The 16590-nt window shown below is 41.8% G+C and overlaps 1 protein-coding gene and 1 long non-coding RNA gene across 2 annotated transcripts; one reads left to right on the top strand and one right to left on the bottom strand.

Moving 5' to 3' along the window:
- Window positions 1-5662: 5662 nt before the first annotated feature.
- Window positions 5663-7249, bottom strand: LOC118561856. Its single transcript, XR_004930308.1, has 3 exons — window positions 6804-7249; window positions 6474-6583; window positions 5663-6077 (listed from the first exon to the last, which is right to left on the bottom strand). It is a non-coding gene; the product is annotated as an uncharacterized LOC118561856 (long non-coding RNA).
- Window positions 7250-15384: 8135 nt separating this feature from the next.
- Window positions 15385-16377, top strand: LOC105929246 (trace amine-associated receptor 13c-like). Its single transcript, XM_012866939.2, has one exon. The coding sequence runs from the start codon at window positions 15385-15387 to the stop codon at window positions 16375-16377; it is 993 nt and encodes a 330-aa protein (XP_012722393.2).
- The last annotated feature ends 213 nt before the right edge of the window (window positions 16378-16590 follow it).

Below are 16590 nucleotides of genomic sequence, written 5' to 3'. Positions count from 1 at the left end.
GTTGGTAGAGACTCAAGACAAGCAGGCGACGAGGAGCAAACAGAGGAGAGCTTATATAGAGAGGCTGGCAGTTGAAGTGAGTTCTGACTGATTAGTGCCTAACAGGTGTGACTGATTGCTGAGGAAAAACAGCCAGGCCAAAACTGAACCAAGTACAGATACCCTGTGCCGCCCTACCAGTTCTCTCTCTGGCTCGCTCTCTGGCTCGTCATCGGACACAAATCAAATTAAGCTTCTTCGTGTTTGTATTCTGCGGCGTAAATTGTGTCAGACTCAGATTTAGAAGAAAAACAAAAGTGAGAACACACACAGGTAGATCATCAGTTTAGTCCGTGAATCCTGGATGATCTCTGCTTCAGAGACGTTTCAGGCTATGGAGGTGTGACCGATCTTTCTCTGGATCCGCGCTGAGCCACCAATGCACCTGGAAATCTGTTGTGCACGTTGTGTGTAACTTTATTGCAATTTAATTCAAATGTTCTAATTTTATTTACATACACCCGGCAATTTTGTATTTTTTTTTTTTTTTTGAAGATTGGGGGTGCGTCAACCCGGTTGGGACACGGAAGGGGGTGCGCGGTGAAAAAAGTTTGGGAACCCCTGATCTATAGCAATGTTTCACAGCCCTGGTCCTCATGGCACACTGCCCTGCATGTTGTAGATGTCCCCCTGCTTCAGCACACCTGTTGAAGGCTGTATAACAGGCTTTCACAGACCTGCAATCATCTGAAGCAGGTGTGTTATAGCAGAGGAACATCTAAAACATGCAGGTCAGTGTGTCTTGAGGACCAAGGTTGGAAAATACTGATCTATAGAATAACCTGAAGTTTCTCGCCCAATGGTTCCTTCCAGGACGGTGCCACGGCTAGTGGGAGTGGGGGTCTAGTTGTTAGGGAGCTGGCCGTTTGCATCTTGGAGAAGATGTGAAGACTGCCAGTTCGAAACTCATTCTTCTGCTACTCTGGGTCTCAGAGCAAGACCCTTGACCACAGATTGCTCCCCATGTGCCTCTCAGTGTGGCAACACACTGCTTCCTAAGAGATGGGTTAAATACAGAGGCAAATTTCCCCTCTGTGGGACTATAAAGGGAAATTTCTTTTTTCATACAAAACATAAAGCCAGGTGTAGCTACTATGAGGAGAAAGAGCTAAAAACTGAAATAACAGCAACTTGGAGAGGAGAGTGTAGCAGAGTTTATGTCCTCCAGAAGCCTAAGCCCTCCAATTTTTACTTGTCCTGTCTGGCAGTGTAGCAATCTGAATTACTTTTTTAGCTTCTAAAGAGGGGCCAAGAGATTTACTTTCACAAGTGGAGTATTGCTGCTTTTGCTAGAGTGCTTCGCTTGATACTCAGGCAAAAAAAACTTTATTGGACATTTTTTGGCATTATTTGAAATTCAATGGACACGGAAAGGCAGAAGACAAAAAAGGAAGGGGGTGAGGCGAACCGTTAAAATGGAGAGGAGGTGGCAAAAATAGAGAATGCAAGATAACATCTTCATAGTCTGCTTCTACACCTGCAGAAAGAGAGACAGAAAGAACAACAGAACAAACAGAAAAAGTACAATTTGAATGACCAGAGCCCACACCTCGAACATGGAGGTGCCCACATAAGCTTGTCATAGGTGCTGCATCACCCCGTTGGTGTTATGAGCCACCTCCTGAGAGGTTGGAGAAACTGGGGCAGGGTGAGGCCTCCTGGCGCCTTGAGGACTGACAAGACATAGTTTCAGAAAAAGAGCAATACTGCCCCCTTGTGGCCACAACACAGCACAAATTAGGCACCTTCCCTAATATGGGATATACGCAGGGGCAGCTAGGATACTGTCTTTGCTGCTCTGAAGACTGTGAAGACAACAGTTGTTTGTATTTCAATGAATTTTTTTGTCTTTTTTTTACTTTTTCACAATATTTAAAAGCATCCTTGGTCTTTTACCTGGATGCGTGTGTTGGGCTATCTTCATTACAAGTGCTTCTGTGACAATTGTCTGGAAACTGTTTCTCTTTCAGCAATCCGGAAACGTGTATTAAAGCTTGGGATTTGCACTATGCTTGTATGGTGTTTCTTCAAAACAACTCTGTAGCCGAGCTTGGAGATGGGAGCAGACAATTCAATTCAGTTTAATTCAATTTTATTTATATAGCGCCAATTCACAACGCCTCATCTCAAGGAACACTTTACAAAGTCAAATTCAATCAAATTGTCCAGACAGATTGGTCAAAAAGTTTCCTGTCTAAGGAAACCCTGCAGATTGCATCAAGTCTTGACAAGCAGCATTCACTCCTCCAGAAAGAGTGTAGAGCCACAGTGGACAGTCGTCTGCATTATCCATGGCTTTGCAGCGATCCCTCATACTGAGCATGCAATAATGCGACAGTGGAGAGGAAAACCCCCCTTTAACAGGGAGGAAAACCTCCAGCAGGACCAGGTTCAGTGTGAAGGCCATCTGCCTCGACCGACTGGGGGTTAGAGAAGACAGAGTAGAGACACAACCTAATAGCAAGGAACAAGCGACTGGTGACTGAGTTCTGCACCCGGTCTGTGGACGGTTTGACTTAGCCCCCAGTCATATAGTTGTAAATAAGCTTCTGAAAATAAAGAAAAGTTTTTGAATGAGAAATGACGCTATATTAGGCATACTTACAGAGTGAGCTCCTGGGCCCCAGCACCTAAGGAGGTCACTGGAGTCAACCATTCAGGACAGGGGTAATCAGAGAGCCCCACAATTGAGCCAGACACGGTGTTTCACTTTAAAATGTAAATCAAAAAAGAAACAGAACCTGGTGCAGGCAAGAAAAACAGGAATTCACAGCATGAGATGACGGGCAAAATGGCTGATGCAGGAATTGAGTCTGTGGGACTGGCTCTGGGACTGACACAAAGGGTAAGGTTTGTGGTCGAGAAACAGTTCAGGAGTCTCATTTATAAAGCTTGCATAAGCACAAAAAGGGGCCTAAAACTTGTGGACGTCACTTTCCACACAAAAAATAAATAAATAAATTGATAGAAAATGTCCGGCCCTCACGGCACCCCTGACCCAGGCGTACGCTCATTTTGGAGACATGGGAAATTGGAGACACAGACATTAAAGGGGTGAATTGCAGCCAAACTGCACTATGATTCCTCTCAGACGTTCAATTTCACTCCATATCAGACCGACTTTATCATAAACATTCAAAACCGCAGTGTTATTCATGCTTGCAATAGCGGCACATATCTATACATAAGTACCTTTCAAATAAATAAGATACAATTCTCATAAACCGGCTTAAATTTTAAATAAAGGTCTGCATAACTTTTTATTGGGGTTTTCTACCATCAGATTAACAGATACAGTGCCTTGCAAAAGTATTCATATTCCTTGAACCTTTCCACATATTGTCACATTACAACCACAAACAGAAATATATTTCATTCAAATTTTATCAGAAAGACCAAACACAAAGTAGTATACAGTTGTGAAGTAGAAAGAAAATTATACATGATTTATTTTGTTTTTTTTTACAAATACATTTTGCAAAAATATTCGTTGGACTTCATGATGATGTTTGCCCCTCAATATTCTCTTAACCCACCTCTAATTTAATGGTTGTACAAGCCGAAACCGATATTCCAGTCAGACACGGAGTTGCACTTAAAATTCTTATTGTAAAAAGGGAGAGACTGAAAAAGTGGCTGCACAGACGAATAGACCGGAGCAACTGAAGGTCAGGGGATCAAGTTGGTGTTGACCAAACAGGTTAATGACCAGCAGAGCGATTGGCGGTAGGGTGACTGGCAGGACAGCCCAAAGTGGAAGGCATGAATCTATGAAAACAGTCCGGGTTTTGACCAGAATCAAACGGTCGATGGCTCACCAGAGCGAGCAACACAACCTTTCAGGATCGCAGAGCGAGCAATAATGAGCACACAGTCACTGGAATCACCCATTAGTGAAGGGAAGCCACATACAGGAACATTAGGTCTGGCAGGCTGAGCACACGAGCAACGGGAGCAGTATACAAGCAGTGTGAACGAGACGATCTGGTAGGAAATGACTGTGGTAGGCAGGTATAAACAGGCGGGGTCACATGTGAAAAGACTTGGAACTAATTACTCAGAAGCAGGTGTGACAGATGATGTGGAATAGAACAGATAATGGGGAGAGAGCAGCCAGTCAGCCCAAAAAACACAAACAAAATGGCTGAGATTAGATTACAGGTGGACTCTATTCAGTCATTAGCAATCATCAGGCAACTTCTGAAAGCAATCGGTTGCACGCAGAGAGAAAGGGGGGCTTTCTCTCTGTCTTCTCTTTCCACACCACGCTGTTTTAAAACTTGCATAGTTTTCTTTCTACTTCATAACTGTATACCACTTTGTATTGGCCTTTCACATAAGATTCCAAAAAATATATATTTATGTTTGTGGTTGTAATTGGACAAAATGCGGGAGATTTCAAGGGTTTGAATACTTTTGCAAGCCACTGTAAAGTGTGTCAAGGTGTGAGGCAATTACCTTAATTGCTGTAAACGGTCAAATGCACTCATGTGTAATGCTGTGTGGTATGGTGCATTGTCACTGCGGGAGGACCCTGCAAATGAAATAATTAGGAGGGAACAACATGGCTTCAGTGATCAAATATTTTCTGGGCAATGATGATGACTGGCTAATATGATAGAAGCTGCATGTTAATACTGCTGACACCCATGCAGGGTCTACTGTGTTTACGGCGTGTGTCGGCCAGACCGCCATATCAGTCTGAAAAGCAGAAGGACATCATTAAAAGATCGCTCTGTAGCGGTCGCAATCTTAACTGTTACAGAAAAGTGCTGCTGCATTATGACCAATTCTGGCACTAAGAGTGACGGATCGTAAACTCCCGCTGAGTGGTCAGGTAAGTTTGGGCTGGAGAGTCTGACATACGTCAGTATGGCTGGCCAAGCTAGGGACTCCTTGGCTCATGCTCAAATTGACAGAAATCAGTAGAAATGAATGCACATTAGACAGGCCCAAATATTACCTTCTTAGAATTTTAAAAACCTGAGGAAGAAAAAAAAAATCAAAATTGGCAAATAGCGGAGCACTGCTGCTGACTCTTCTGTACACTGCAAAAAAGGCCCTCTAAAAAATAAGAAGAAAATATAGTGTTTTAGGTGAAAAATTGCTTATTTTGAGCAAAATAATCTGCCAGTGCAGCAAGCAAATGGGACTTGGTAAGATTTCTTAAAACAAGAACATAATTTCCAAGTAGTAAGAATCCAAAAAAACTTAAATCAAGTATAAAAATCAATTTTTTCTTTTACTTTTTAAGATTTTTTTCCCTTATTTTAAGCAATTTATTCTAATTTATTAGTCATTATTGCTTAGAATTAAATATCCTTTAACCAATTATTGCTCAAAACAAGCATACAACAGGCTTAAAAACAAGGCAAATGTAATTGATACCAGTTCATTTAAAGGCTTAAAACTAGTCTGATGTTCTTAGCTAGAATACTTATTTTCTTAGCTAGAATTAATTTTATTATTTAGTTGTAGTGAATGTATGGGAAAAATACACTTGACCAGAACTTCAAAACATTTTTTAATTAATATTTTAGCAGAAATTTCACAGAATTAAGTGAAATATCCCCCCCCCCCCCCCCCCCCCCCCAAAAAAAACCCACAAAGCTGACTGGCAGGCCTAACAATGAAGAGATGATGTTGCAGCATCGAGACAGGGCCTGAACACACACACCTGTTGCCCTTAACTATTCAAACAATGAACTTGAGCATTCATCTCTCATACACACTACCTAAGAAAGGTCTGCCAGTCAGGTTTGGCACGTTTAAAAGCTGCTGTTTGGTCTTTCTCATGAATCGCATCACCCAAGACCTCAGTCTGAAGGAATAACAGAACCGATGACACACATTTTGGATATGTCATGTGAAATGTGTAGTAGTACGCCATGACGTACAGGACCGACTCAGCAGGACTGCTCCTACCAAAGGACACAACAGGGGCATTTCCGGCACAGAGGAAGCAGTCCTCCTCTTACCAGGTTGAATGGTGTGGCTAGTGGCCGTCTTCTCAGATAGACGTCTGGGGCCTCTGTGGGCTGAACATCAACACAAGATTACATTACATTTAGCTGACGCTTTTTTTATCCAACTTGCAGTTACAGTACGACTTAGTTAGGCCTATTTACAGGGTATTGGTTACAGTCCCTGGAGCCTTGCTCAAGGGCACATCAGCCATGGACAGAGGAAGAGATTAGTAAGGGTGGGGATTGAACAGGCAACTGATCTACCGTCCAAAGCCCTAACCATTACACCATGGCTGCCCAAAGATAAAGCTAAAGATAAAGCAAGATACAACTTATGCTCAAGGACACGTTAATGGTGTAGTCAGAGTGAGGCTCAAACCTGCCAAATGTTAAATGGTAATAAGGATGGATACATAGGCTACATAAATATTTTATCTTGCATAAGGTTATGGAATTAAGTTGGTTCACCTGCAGAACATGAATGAGCGGCTCTGATGGAGATGACATCTTCTTTGGTGCGGGGTAACCAGAAGGAAACATATCTGGCAGGGAGATGATCAGGTCAATGGCTTGCTCATCTACACAGAGAGAGAGAGAGAGAGAGAGAGAGAGAGAGAGAGAGAGAGAGAGAGAGAGAGAGAGAGAGAGAGAGAGAGAGAGAGAGAGAGAGAGAGAGAGAGAGAGAGAGAGAGAGAGACAGAGAGAGGTTACTTAGAGACAGATAAATTGGAGCTACTCAATGAAACAACAAGTAGTACAATTTGCAATTGTAATTTCAGAAGGATTGCAAAACCTTACCACTAGGAAGTCCCACCTTGGCTTCAGGACCTTCTTATAGACACCATAAAAGGAGAGTTTGGTTCTGTAGTTTGCCCCGCGTTCCTTCAGCTCTTTCACATTATGCAAGTTGTCCTTCGCCACTATTCGTCTCAGCTCCTCAAGAACCTTGGTATTATATTACAAAAAAGGGGATTATTATAATGTTTTTTTCTTAAAACACAAAGATACAGGCTGACCGGTACATTCTTACCTAATCACAGTTGATTAGCTGGAATATCTTAATGATGGGGTCAGTTCTTAAAACAGGTTAATATGGATTGTCTTATTGTCTTGAAACAAGTAAAAATGTACTCACAGTCTAAATGTTAACGCGACTCAGTCCGTAATGTGTGCTATTTTAAGAAAAAAGCTGCTCAGAAGTTGTTGTATTATCTAGGTAGGATAAAAAAGATTAATTTTCTTAAAACAAGTCAAATAATCTTAACAATATTCAGTCTTACTAAGAAAATACATTAAAAAAAGTGTAATAAGACCAAAATGCTGAATTCAAGTTTATTACACTTGTATAGATATTCCTTTTTTGCAGTGTATAAATCCACTTTTGGTGGTTTTATGATTAAAATTCCCCTCAAAGCAGCGCCATGTAACGTTTAGCTACTACGGGTGCTAGACAGGTAACTTCCAAGTTTAGCGCCCCTGAAGGCCTCTGGTAACACAGCACCAAAGTTTTGGAATCTGATAGCAGACTACTTCCGACCAGCAGAATGAGAAGTCATAGAGTTACTTGTAAAGACGAGGCCACATTCACCCCTCAAGTTGAAATCCTTCATCAAGAGAACCAAAAATATGTCTGATAAAGTAATTGTCATGTCTGTTTTGTTTTGTTGTTACGGCAGTCTGAGCTCAAACTGCTGTAACCTGGAATGGGTGATGTGGTCTACAGCGGCGCTCTTGGTCATATGATCCATTCAGCGATGGATCTGACCCTCCCAAGTTACATTGGCGAGTTTTAGAGAGGGGCAGCCCACATGGAGCATCAATACATGCCAAGTGCTGTGTATTGACCTGAGAACTATACCTCAAATTTAGCTACCACGTGGGTCGAAACATGCACAATGCTGCTTTAAGCAACCGTTGAACCTCATCCGGTGTCCATAAGAAAACTTCATTCTCTGCCATCTCAAGCGTTTATCAGCTGGGGCAGCAAGTTTTTGTAGGCATGCATATTTTGAGTTTCAAAGAACAAAGCACCAATTAATGGTGTGGCAAGTGAACTACACCATTTCCATGTGTCTACTGTTGTCATGGTAATGTGATAACAACAGAAATAAATAAAAATCCCTTTTCCAATAGATCATTGAGATGTAAACAGGGCCTCAGTGCCAGTGTTTACAATCAGTTATTAGGTTTACGGGGCAATTTCTTTTTAACGTGATGTTGAACCACATTTGTTGGGACAATGGTAAGTTTGAAATAAGCACTGATTACTTTTAATCAACATAGTTGTTTGGAATAAGAACTGAATCAAGTGGACCGTTCCTGCATTATCAACTGGTTTTTGATAAAATAGGGCATTATTGGTGCATGCCACTTGTTAGCCTTACACTGCCTCATCATGAATCGCCATGAAAGTTTGCAAAGTGGAATACATCATTCCAACTCTCCACCTTGCTGATCCATCCACTCCCTCTATTTACGACAACTTACTTGCACTAAATTTTGGACAATGGGTGGCCCTGGCCATTAAACCTCCACAGACACTTGCAGCTTTTAAAAAAGCCTGAAAGTCTTTAACAAACATTTCCCACTGATCCATGAGCTTTCAGTTTAGTGCATTTTTCATTTTGTCATGTTTTATTGTTTTATCACTTAACACATTGAAACCTTTTGGAAAATGAACTATTTTATAAATAAAATGTTTCACTGTCATTATGATGATGCCCGTGATGAGCCTCTTAAACATTTCCAACAATTGAGCTAAAAGTTTACGACACCGATTATTTTAATAAACATATTCTACATTATTTTCAGAAATGTATTTAATTTAAAATGTTTGACACTTGTTAGGTTGTTTGTTAATAAACACACAGAAAAGGCAGCAGATCAGATGATACAAAACCACTAGAAAACAAAGCATGAAGTTGTTGCTTGATGTACCTGAGGGATACAGGCTTGCAATTATCCCTACTAACACATCAAACCACAGGTGAGCAGTTATCTGAGGTGTTAATGAATACACTTTCACAACAACAACAACTGATGCAACCTTTTTCCAAATGACTATCAGAGTAACTCTGATGAACACTTGACAAATGTAAAATGTCAAAATACCACTATTTTCAATATGTGGTTTAAAAAGGGCCTTAGGTATTTTAATTATTTGTTAAGTTGAAAACATATTCCCCTTATTTGGCCAACTATCTTCTACATATATTCTTCTTATTTCTAATGTTTTTTGAGGTACCTACAAATTAGGCATTATGTTTCAGGTTCCGTCCCAGGGTTTCTGGATAAACCATAATATGCAGTACCTATCATAAGTATTCACCCCATTGGATGTTTTACCCTTTTATTTCTTCCATAAATCTATCATGGACAATAAAATTTGGCTTTTTATCACACAAAACTATATTGGAAAAAAAATCTTTAAAGGAACAGTAATTAGTAATGACACCAAGTGGTTAAAATCAGAACAACACATACACACTACCTTTCATGGACACCTGCCATTTACCCAATGGTTCTGCAGCTGTGAAACTCTGCTGAAGTTTTTACTTACACAGGAGAGACATATGATTTTGTATTCTGTTTTATTTCTGGTCTGGTCTGCTTGTCTCACTGGCTTCTATGTTAGCAGGCTGCTGCTCTTTTGTCAACATCAAATTCAATTCAATTAAATTCAATTTTATTTATATAGCGCCAATTCATGAAACATGTCATCTCAAGGCACTTTACAAAGTCAAAATCAGTCAGATTATACAGATTGGTCAAAAATGTCCTATATAAGGGAACCAGTTGATTACTTCAAAGTCCCGACAAGCAGCATTCACTCCTGAAGTAGCGTAGAGCTACAGGAAGAGTCGTCTGCATTGTCCATGGCTTTGCAGCAATCATTCATACTAAGCAAGCATGAAGCGACAGTGGAAAGAAAAAACACCCATTAGCGGGAAGGAAAAACCTTCAGCAGAACCGGGCTCAGTATGAACGGTCATCTGCCTCGACCGACTGGGGGTTACAGAAGACAGAGCAGAGACACAACAAGACAGACAAAAAAGCACAGAAGCACACATTGATCCAGTAATCAGTTCTACATTATATGGTAGTAACGGGTGAGCCGTCTTCTCTGGATGATGTCACAGTTTAATAGAACGTCAGACCAGGTGTGCCTACTATTAAGAAAAAGAGAGAGAGCAAAAAGTTAAAAGCTGAAATGACGACAGTCATTTCAATGTAATACAATGCAAAACTGGAGAACAGTAGACTGAAGAACAGTAGAAATCAGTAGAGTGAGAAAATTAGACCCTGATGTCCTCCAGTAGCGTATGCCTATCACAGCACAACTATAGAGGTAGCTCAGGGTAACATGAGCCACTCTAACTATAAGCTTTGTCAAAAAGGAAAGTTTTAAGATTAGTCTTGAAAATAGATAGGGTGTCTGCCTCACGGACCAAAACTGGGAGTTGGTTCCACAGGAGAGGAGCCTGATAGCTGAAGGATCTGCCTCCCATTCTACTTTTAGAGACTCTAGGAACCACCAGCAGACCTGCAGTCTGAGAGCGAAGTGCTCTGTTAGGAATATACAGGGTAATCTGAGCTCTGAAATATGATGGAGCTTGATTATTAAGGGCTTTATACGTTAGAAGGAGAATTTTAAATTATATTCTTGATTTAACAGGAAGCCAATGAAGGGAAGCTAAAATTGGAGAAATATGATCCCTCTTGTTGATTTTCATCAGAACTCTTGCCGCAGCACTTTGGATCAGCTGAAGACTTCGAACTGCATTTTGTGGACTTCCTGATAGTAAAGAATTACAATAGTCCAGCCTTGAAGTAACAAATGCATGGACTAGTTTTTCAGCATCACCCCTGGACAGAATGTTTCTAATTTTGACAATATTCCTGAGGTGAAAAAAGGAAACTCTGGAAACCTGTTTAATATGGGATTTAAATGACATGTCTTAGTCGAAAACAACACCAAGATTTTTAACTTTATTACCAGAGGCCAAGTTAATGCCATCCAGATTAAGTGATTGATTAAGAACTTTATTTTTTGAAGACTCTGGCCCAAAGATTACAACTTCTGTCTTGTCAATATTTAAATGCAGGAATTTTAAAGTCATCCAGCTTTTGATGTCATCAAGACATGACTGCAGTCGAAGTAACTGATTGGATTCATCAGGATTTATGGATAAATATAGTTGAGTGTCATCAGCATAACAGTGGAAATTAATCCCATGCTGTCTGATAATTTTGCCAATGGGAAGCATATATATAGTAAATAGAATTGGTCCAAGGACTGAACCCTGTGGTACTCCACAAGTGACCCTAGAGTTTGAGGAAGATTTATTATTAACAGGAACAAACTGGAATCTGTCCGACAGATAAGATTTAAACCAGCCTAATGCTTTTCTCTTAATCCCTACAGTATGTTGAAGTTTTTGTAGGAGAATATTGTGATCAACTGTATCAAATGCAGCACTGAGATCTAACAGGACAAGTATAGACACAAGTCCATTATCTGAGGCCATGAGAATGTCATTAGTGACCTTCATCAGAGCTGTTTCAGTGCTATGATGAGCTCTAAAGCCTGACTGAAACTCCTCAAGTAGGTCATTACTTTGTAAATGTTCACATAGTTGATTAGCAACTACTTTCTCAAGAATTTTAGATAAGAAAAGAAGATTAGATATAGGTCTGTAATTTACTAACTCATCTTGATCAAGAGATGGTTTCTTAAGTAATGGTTTAATAACAGCTACTTTAAAAGCCTGTGGTACATATCCATTTACCAAGGATAGATTAATCATGTCTAAAATAGGACCACTGATCAGAGGGAATACCTCCTTAAACAACTTGGTTGGGATTGGGTCTAACATACAGGTAGAAGGTTTAGATGAAGCTAAAATTTTAGATAGCTCAGAAAGCTCTACTGCTTTTAAACAGTTCAGACACTGCGCAGGTTCTAAAGATTCCTCCAATGCTGCCTCACTTACTGAGGACGAGGTAATCATGTTTGGGAGGATGCCAATTATTTTATTTTTAATGGAATCAATTTTATTTATGAAGAATCCCATAAAATCATTACTGCTAAGAGCTAAGGGAATGGATGGATCAACAGAGCTATGACTCTGTGTAAGTTTGGCAACTGTACTGAAGAGAAATCTAGGATTATTCTTATTCTCCTCAATTAATGATGAAAAATATGCTGCTCTAACTCTGCGAAGGGTCTTGTTATACAACAATAGACTGTCCCTCCAGATTAGGTAGGATTCCTCTTGGTGTGTAGAGCGCCATTTTCTCTCCAATTTCCTAACATTGTGCTTCAAGGAACGCAGCTCTGAATTAAACCAAGGAGCCAGCTTCCTGTGAATAATCACCTTCTTTTTCAAGGGAGCTACATTGGCTAATGCAGAACGCAATGACGAAGTCATACCGTTTACAAAGACATCTATTTGTGAATTGGAAGAAACAACATTGCTGCTATCTGCAGGGTATTTCTGCAATACTGACGATATTAAGAGGGGGACAGACTTTTTAAAGTTTGATGCAGCATTGTCCGATAAAGATCTACTATAATGGAACCCTCTTTTGGGGGTGGAGAACTCAGTTAGATTAAACTCAAATGTTATTATAAATGCTGTGCTCTGTGTTGGGAACCCTGGGAAATCTCACAAGATTGGCTAAGGAACCAGGAAGTAAATGTGGGCCATACTCTGAACCGAAGTAGTTTTGCACCATACCTCTAGGTTTAAAAGGAGAAAAATGGCACTAATGCATTGTGGATGGAGAGGATTGATAATTTATGGAGAATGTTACTTCCATCCCCAGTGACAATGAGAATGATTTGGATTGATATTATTGTTAATATCTTACTTCTAGCTCCTTTAATGCCAAAGAAAAAACAGATTTTTGCGAATTAATGTCAATGGAAAAAATATATTAAGAAATAAATGTTTGCATAATTATTCACCCCCTTTTAAATTTAATGGTCTAATCCATTCATCAACTTCAGACACAGATGTTTTATGCCTAAATCAGACACACCCACGCCACTTCATTTTACTAATTGTGAGACTATTGGCACCAACTGGATGGACATCTAATGAATTAGTCCATCCATCCATCCATCTTCTTCCACTTATCTCGGGTCGGGTCGCGGGGGTAGCAGCTTCAGTAGGGAGGCCCAGACGTCCCTCTCCCCGGCCACTTGTGCCAGCTCCTCCAGGGGAATCCCAAGGCGTTCCCAGGCCAGCCGAGAAACATAGTCCCTCCAGCGTATCCAGGGTCTCCCTCTGGGTCTCCTCCCGGTGGGACGTGCCCAGAACACCTTACCAGGGAGGCGTCCAGGAGGCGTTCTAACCAGATGCCCGAGCCACCTCAACTGGCTCCTCTCGACATGGAGGAGCAGCGGCTCTACTTTGAGTCCTTCCTGGATGACTGAGCTCCTCACCCTATCTCTAAGGGAGAGCCCAGACACACTACGGAGAAAACTCATTTTGGCCGCTTGTATCCGGGATCTCGCTCTTTTGGTCACGACCCAAAGCTCGTGACCATAGATGAGGGTAGGAACATAGATCAACCCGTAAATCGAGAGCTTTGCCTGTTGGCTCAGCTCTCTCTTTACCACAACGGATCGGTACAGCGCCCGCTTCACAGCAGACATCCACCAATCAATCTGTTGATCTCCCGCTCAATCTTCCCCTCATTTGTGAACAAGACCCCAAGATACTTAAACTCCTCCACTAGGGGCAGCACATTCTCCCCAACCCGGAGAAGGCACTCTACCCTTTTCCGGCTGAAGACCATGGTCTCAGATTTGGAGGCACTGATTTTCATCCCGGCCGCTTTATACTTGGCTGCGAACCGCTCTAGTGAGAGCTGCAGATCACGCCCTGATGAAGCCAATAGGACCACGTCATCTGCGAATAGCAGAGACGCGATCCTAAGGTCACCAAAACGGATCCCCTCGACACCTTGGCTGCGCCTAGAAATTCTGTCCATAAAAGTTATGAACAGAATCGGTGACAAAGGGCAACCTTGGCGGAGTCCAATTCTCACCGGAAGCGAGTCCGACTTACTGCCGGCAATGCGGACAAGACTCTGACACCGGTCGTACAGAGACCTAGCAGCCCTTATTGCAAGCGGTCTGCCTGCCGTTGTTCACTTCAGTCAGATTGAATTGCTACAACTTCACACAATCTGATTTTTGGTCGGATGCCAATTTTCTGGTGGGCTTTAGAAATAGGATGAGGAGGTCTGTTATCCAGGGGGAGGGACCCAAAGTAGAGTGGCTGCTTCTCAAAATCACAGGGAGTCAGTTGACCCCCTGAGCTTGTCTCACTGGGAGGAGACCCTGGGCAAGACCTAGAACTCGCTGGAGGGACTATATATCCTGTATGGCCTGGGAACAACTAAGATTCTTCCAGAATGAGCTGGACGATGTCGTTAGTGAGAAGGATGTCTTGTTTTTTTTCTCCTGGACCGGTTACCGCTGTGACAAGATTTTGGATAAGTTGAAGGCAATGGATAGATGATGACTGGGTGCACCAACAAAGACTGAATGCTGGAACCAAATTTGTTTCTAAAAAGTTTTAGGGTGAAGGCGCAGTGATGGTGCAGGGCAGAGCTAGCATGTTTGGAGCCTTGATGCGGTCGTCTCAGGCTCAGACTTTGGTCCGTGGAACTTTGCTGCATATCTTTCCCATTCCTTCCAGGCCCATTTCATATCAGTTTTCTGTCAAATAAAATCCACTAGATGTCCCGCTGTCTCCACATACCTGACCTAAATAAACTGGTGAATAACATGCCTCTGCAGCTCTTGGTGGCTGCTGATAAGGTCATGCAATCATTTGATTCAGTTGTGGAGTAAAGAAACGTGTAAAACATGCAGGACAGTTCGTCCTGAGTACCAGTGTTAAGGAACCCTGCATTAAGGGTTGGAACAAGTTCTGAAATGATTTATGGTATTTTACATAAGAAAAACCTGATATTATAATCTGGGGCTGTGAACTCTTTATGTCTGCAGTTTATTTTTTGATAGGAATGAGAAGCATGAGATGTTAAAATTAGTAGAAACACCAAATATTGTGTCATACAACATGATGATAATGACAGAGGGTGGGAAAGGGAGGGTGTTAAGCAAAGGACAAAAAGGTTATAGGAGGTAAAGGAGGAGGGATGAAAAAATAAACAATACAAAGAGAGAGGGAGCAGAGAAATCTAAAGGAGTTTCCCAGATAGATGCAGCAGAGAATAAGCAGTTTAGCTGACATAAAAGTCAGTAGCGTGAATCATCAATCTTGAATAGAACATAGCGAGGTTTGTAAGGTTCAGACAGCTTTGTGAAATCAGCAGCTTTACATGTGCTCCATCCTAAAAGATGGACAATCTGGAAAGAGTTGAACTCTGCTATCCTCAGTACCTGAACCAATCCTGCAGCGGACTGAAGAGACCTCGCTCTGAGGCCGTCCTACTCTACACACTACTCTCCTCCATCACCGTGTCCACTGTTGTTCTGAACCTGCTGGTGATCATCTCCATATCCTACTTCAGACAGCTGCAGACCCCTACCAACATGCTGCTGCTCTCCTTGGCCACCTCGGACCTCCTGGTGGGGCTGCTGGTGATGCCGGTGGAAGCGATGCGGTTCATTGAGCCCTGCTGGCTGCTGGGTGATGTCATGTGCGCTCTGTCTTACATTGTCGGCTTCACTCTCATCTCAGCCTCTGTGGGAAACATGGTGCTCATATCGATAGATCGCTACGTAGCCATATGTTATCCCCTGCAGTACCCCACAAAAATCACTCGCAGTAGAATTGAAGTGTCTGTGAGCCTGTGCTGGGCCTGCTCTCTTCTTCATAACAGCTTCCTCCTAAAGGACCACCTTAGGCAGCCGGACAGATACCACTCATGCTATGGGGAGTGTCTGGTGGTCATCAGCTACATCTCTGGAACCATCGACCTTGTGTTCACTTTTATTGTGCCTTGCTCGGTTATTGTCATTCTGTACATGAGAGTGTTTGTGGAGGCAATTTTGCAGGCACGGGCCATGCAGTCTCACGTTGCAGCTGTCACAGTCACCACAGTTAGAGTCACAGCAAAGAAATCTGAGAAGAAAGCAGCCAGGACTCTTGGTATCATTATCTTCATGTTTTTGATAACTTTCTGTCCGTATTACTACCCGTCTCTTGCAGGACAAGACCTTTCCAATAATGCTTCATCTTGGGCTATTGTGTGCTGGGTGGTGTTTTTAAATTCCTGTTTGAACCCACTCGTATATGCTTTTTTCTATCCCTGGTTCAGAAAAAGTATTTCTTTAATTGTCACCCTGAAGATCCTAAAGCAGGACTGCTCTCAGGCAAACATACTTTAAACATGACTGAAATGAAACTGTAGGCTGACAGAAGAAACTTAACAAGCAGAATTGTAACACATCTGTCCATGTGAGTGAGCACTGCCTAGCTGATCTGTAAGAAAGTTATCTGCAGCAAGAACAGGGCAGTTTGGACAGGAAAGTTATGACAATACTAAGTTTTGTATTGAATGTTTTATGTATCATGATAATTATCATGATACAGTTTAAAAT

This window comes from Fundulus heteroclitus, unplaced genomic scaffold (genome assembly GCF_011125445.2).
Source record: "Fundulus heteroclitus isolate FHET01 unplaced genomic scaffold, MU-UCD_Fhet_4.1 scaffold_74, whole genome shotgun sequence".
NCBI lineage: Eukaryota > Metazoa > Chordata > Actinopteri > Cyprinodontiformes > Fundulidae > Fundulus > Fundulus heteroclitus.
The sequence above is the reverse complement of the archived record's forward strand: the minus strand, read 5'-3'. Positions and strand labels throughout refer to the sequence as shown.

Bases quoted from the DNA above. Each gene is read 5' to 3' on its own strand.
- LOC105929246 (XM_012866939.2), top strand. From the start codon at position 15,385: ATGGACAATCTGGAAAGAGTTGAACTCTGCTATCCTCAGTACCTGAAC.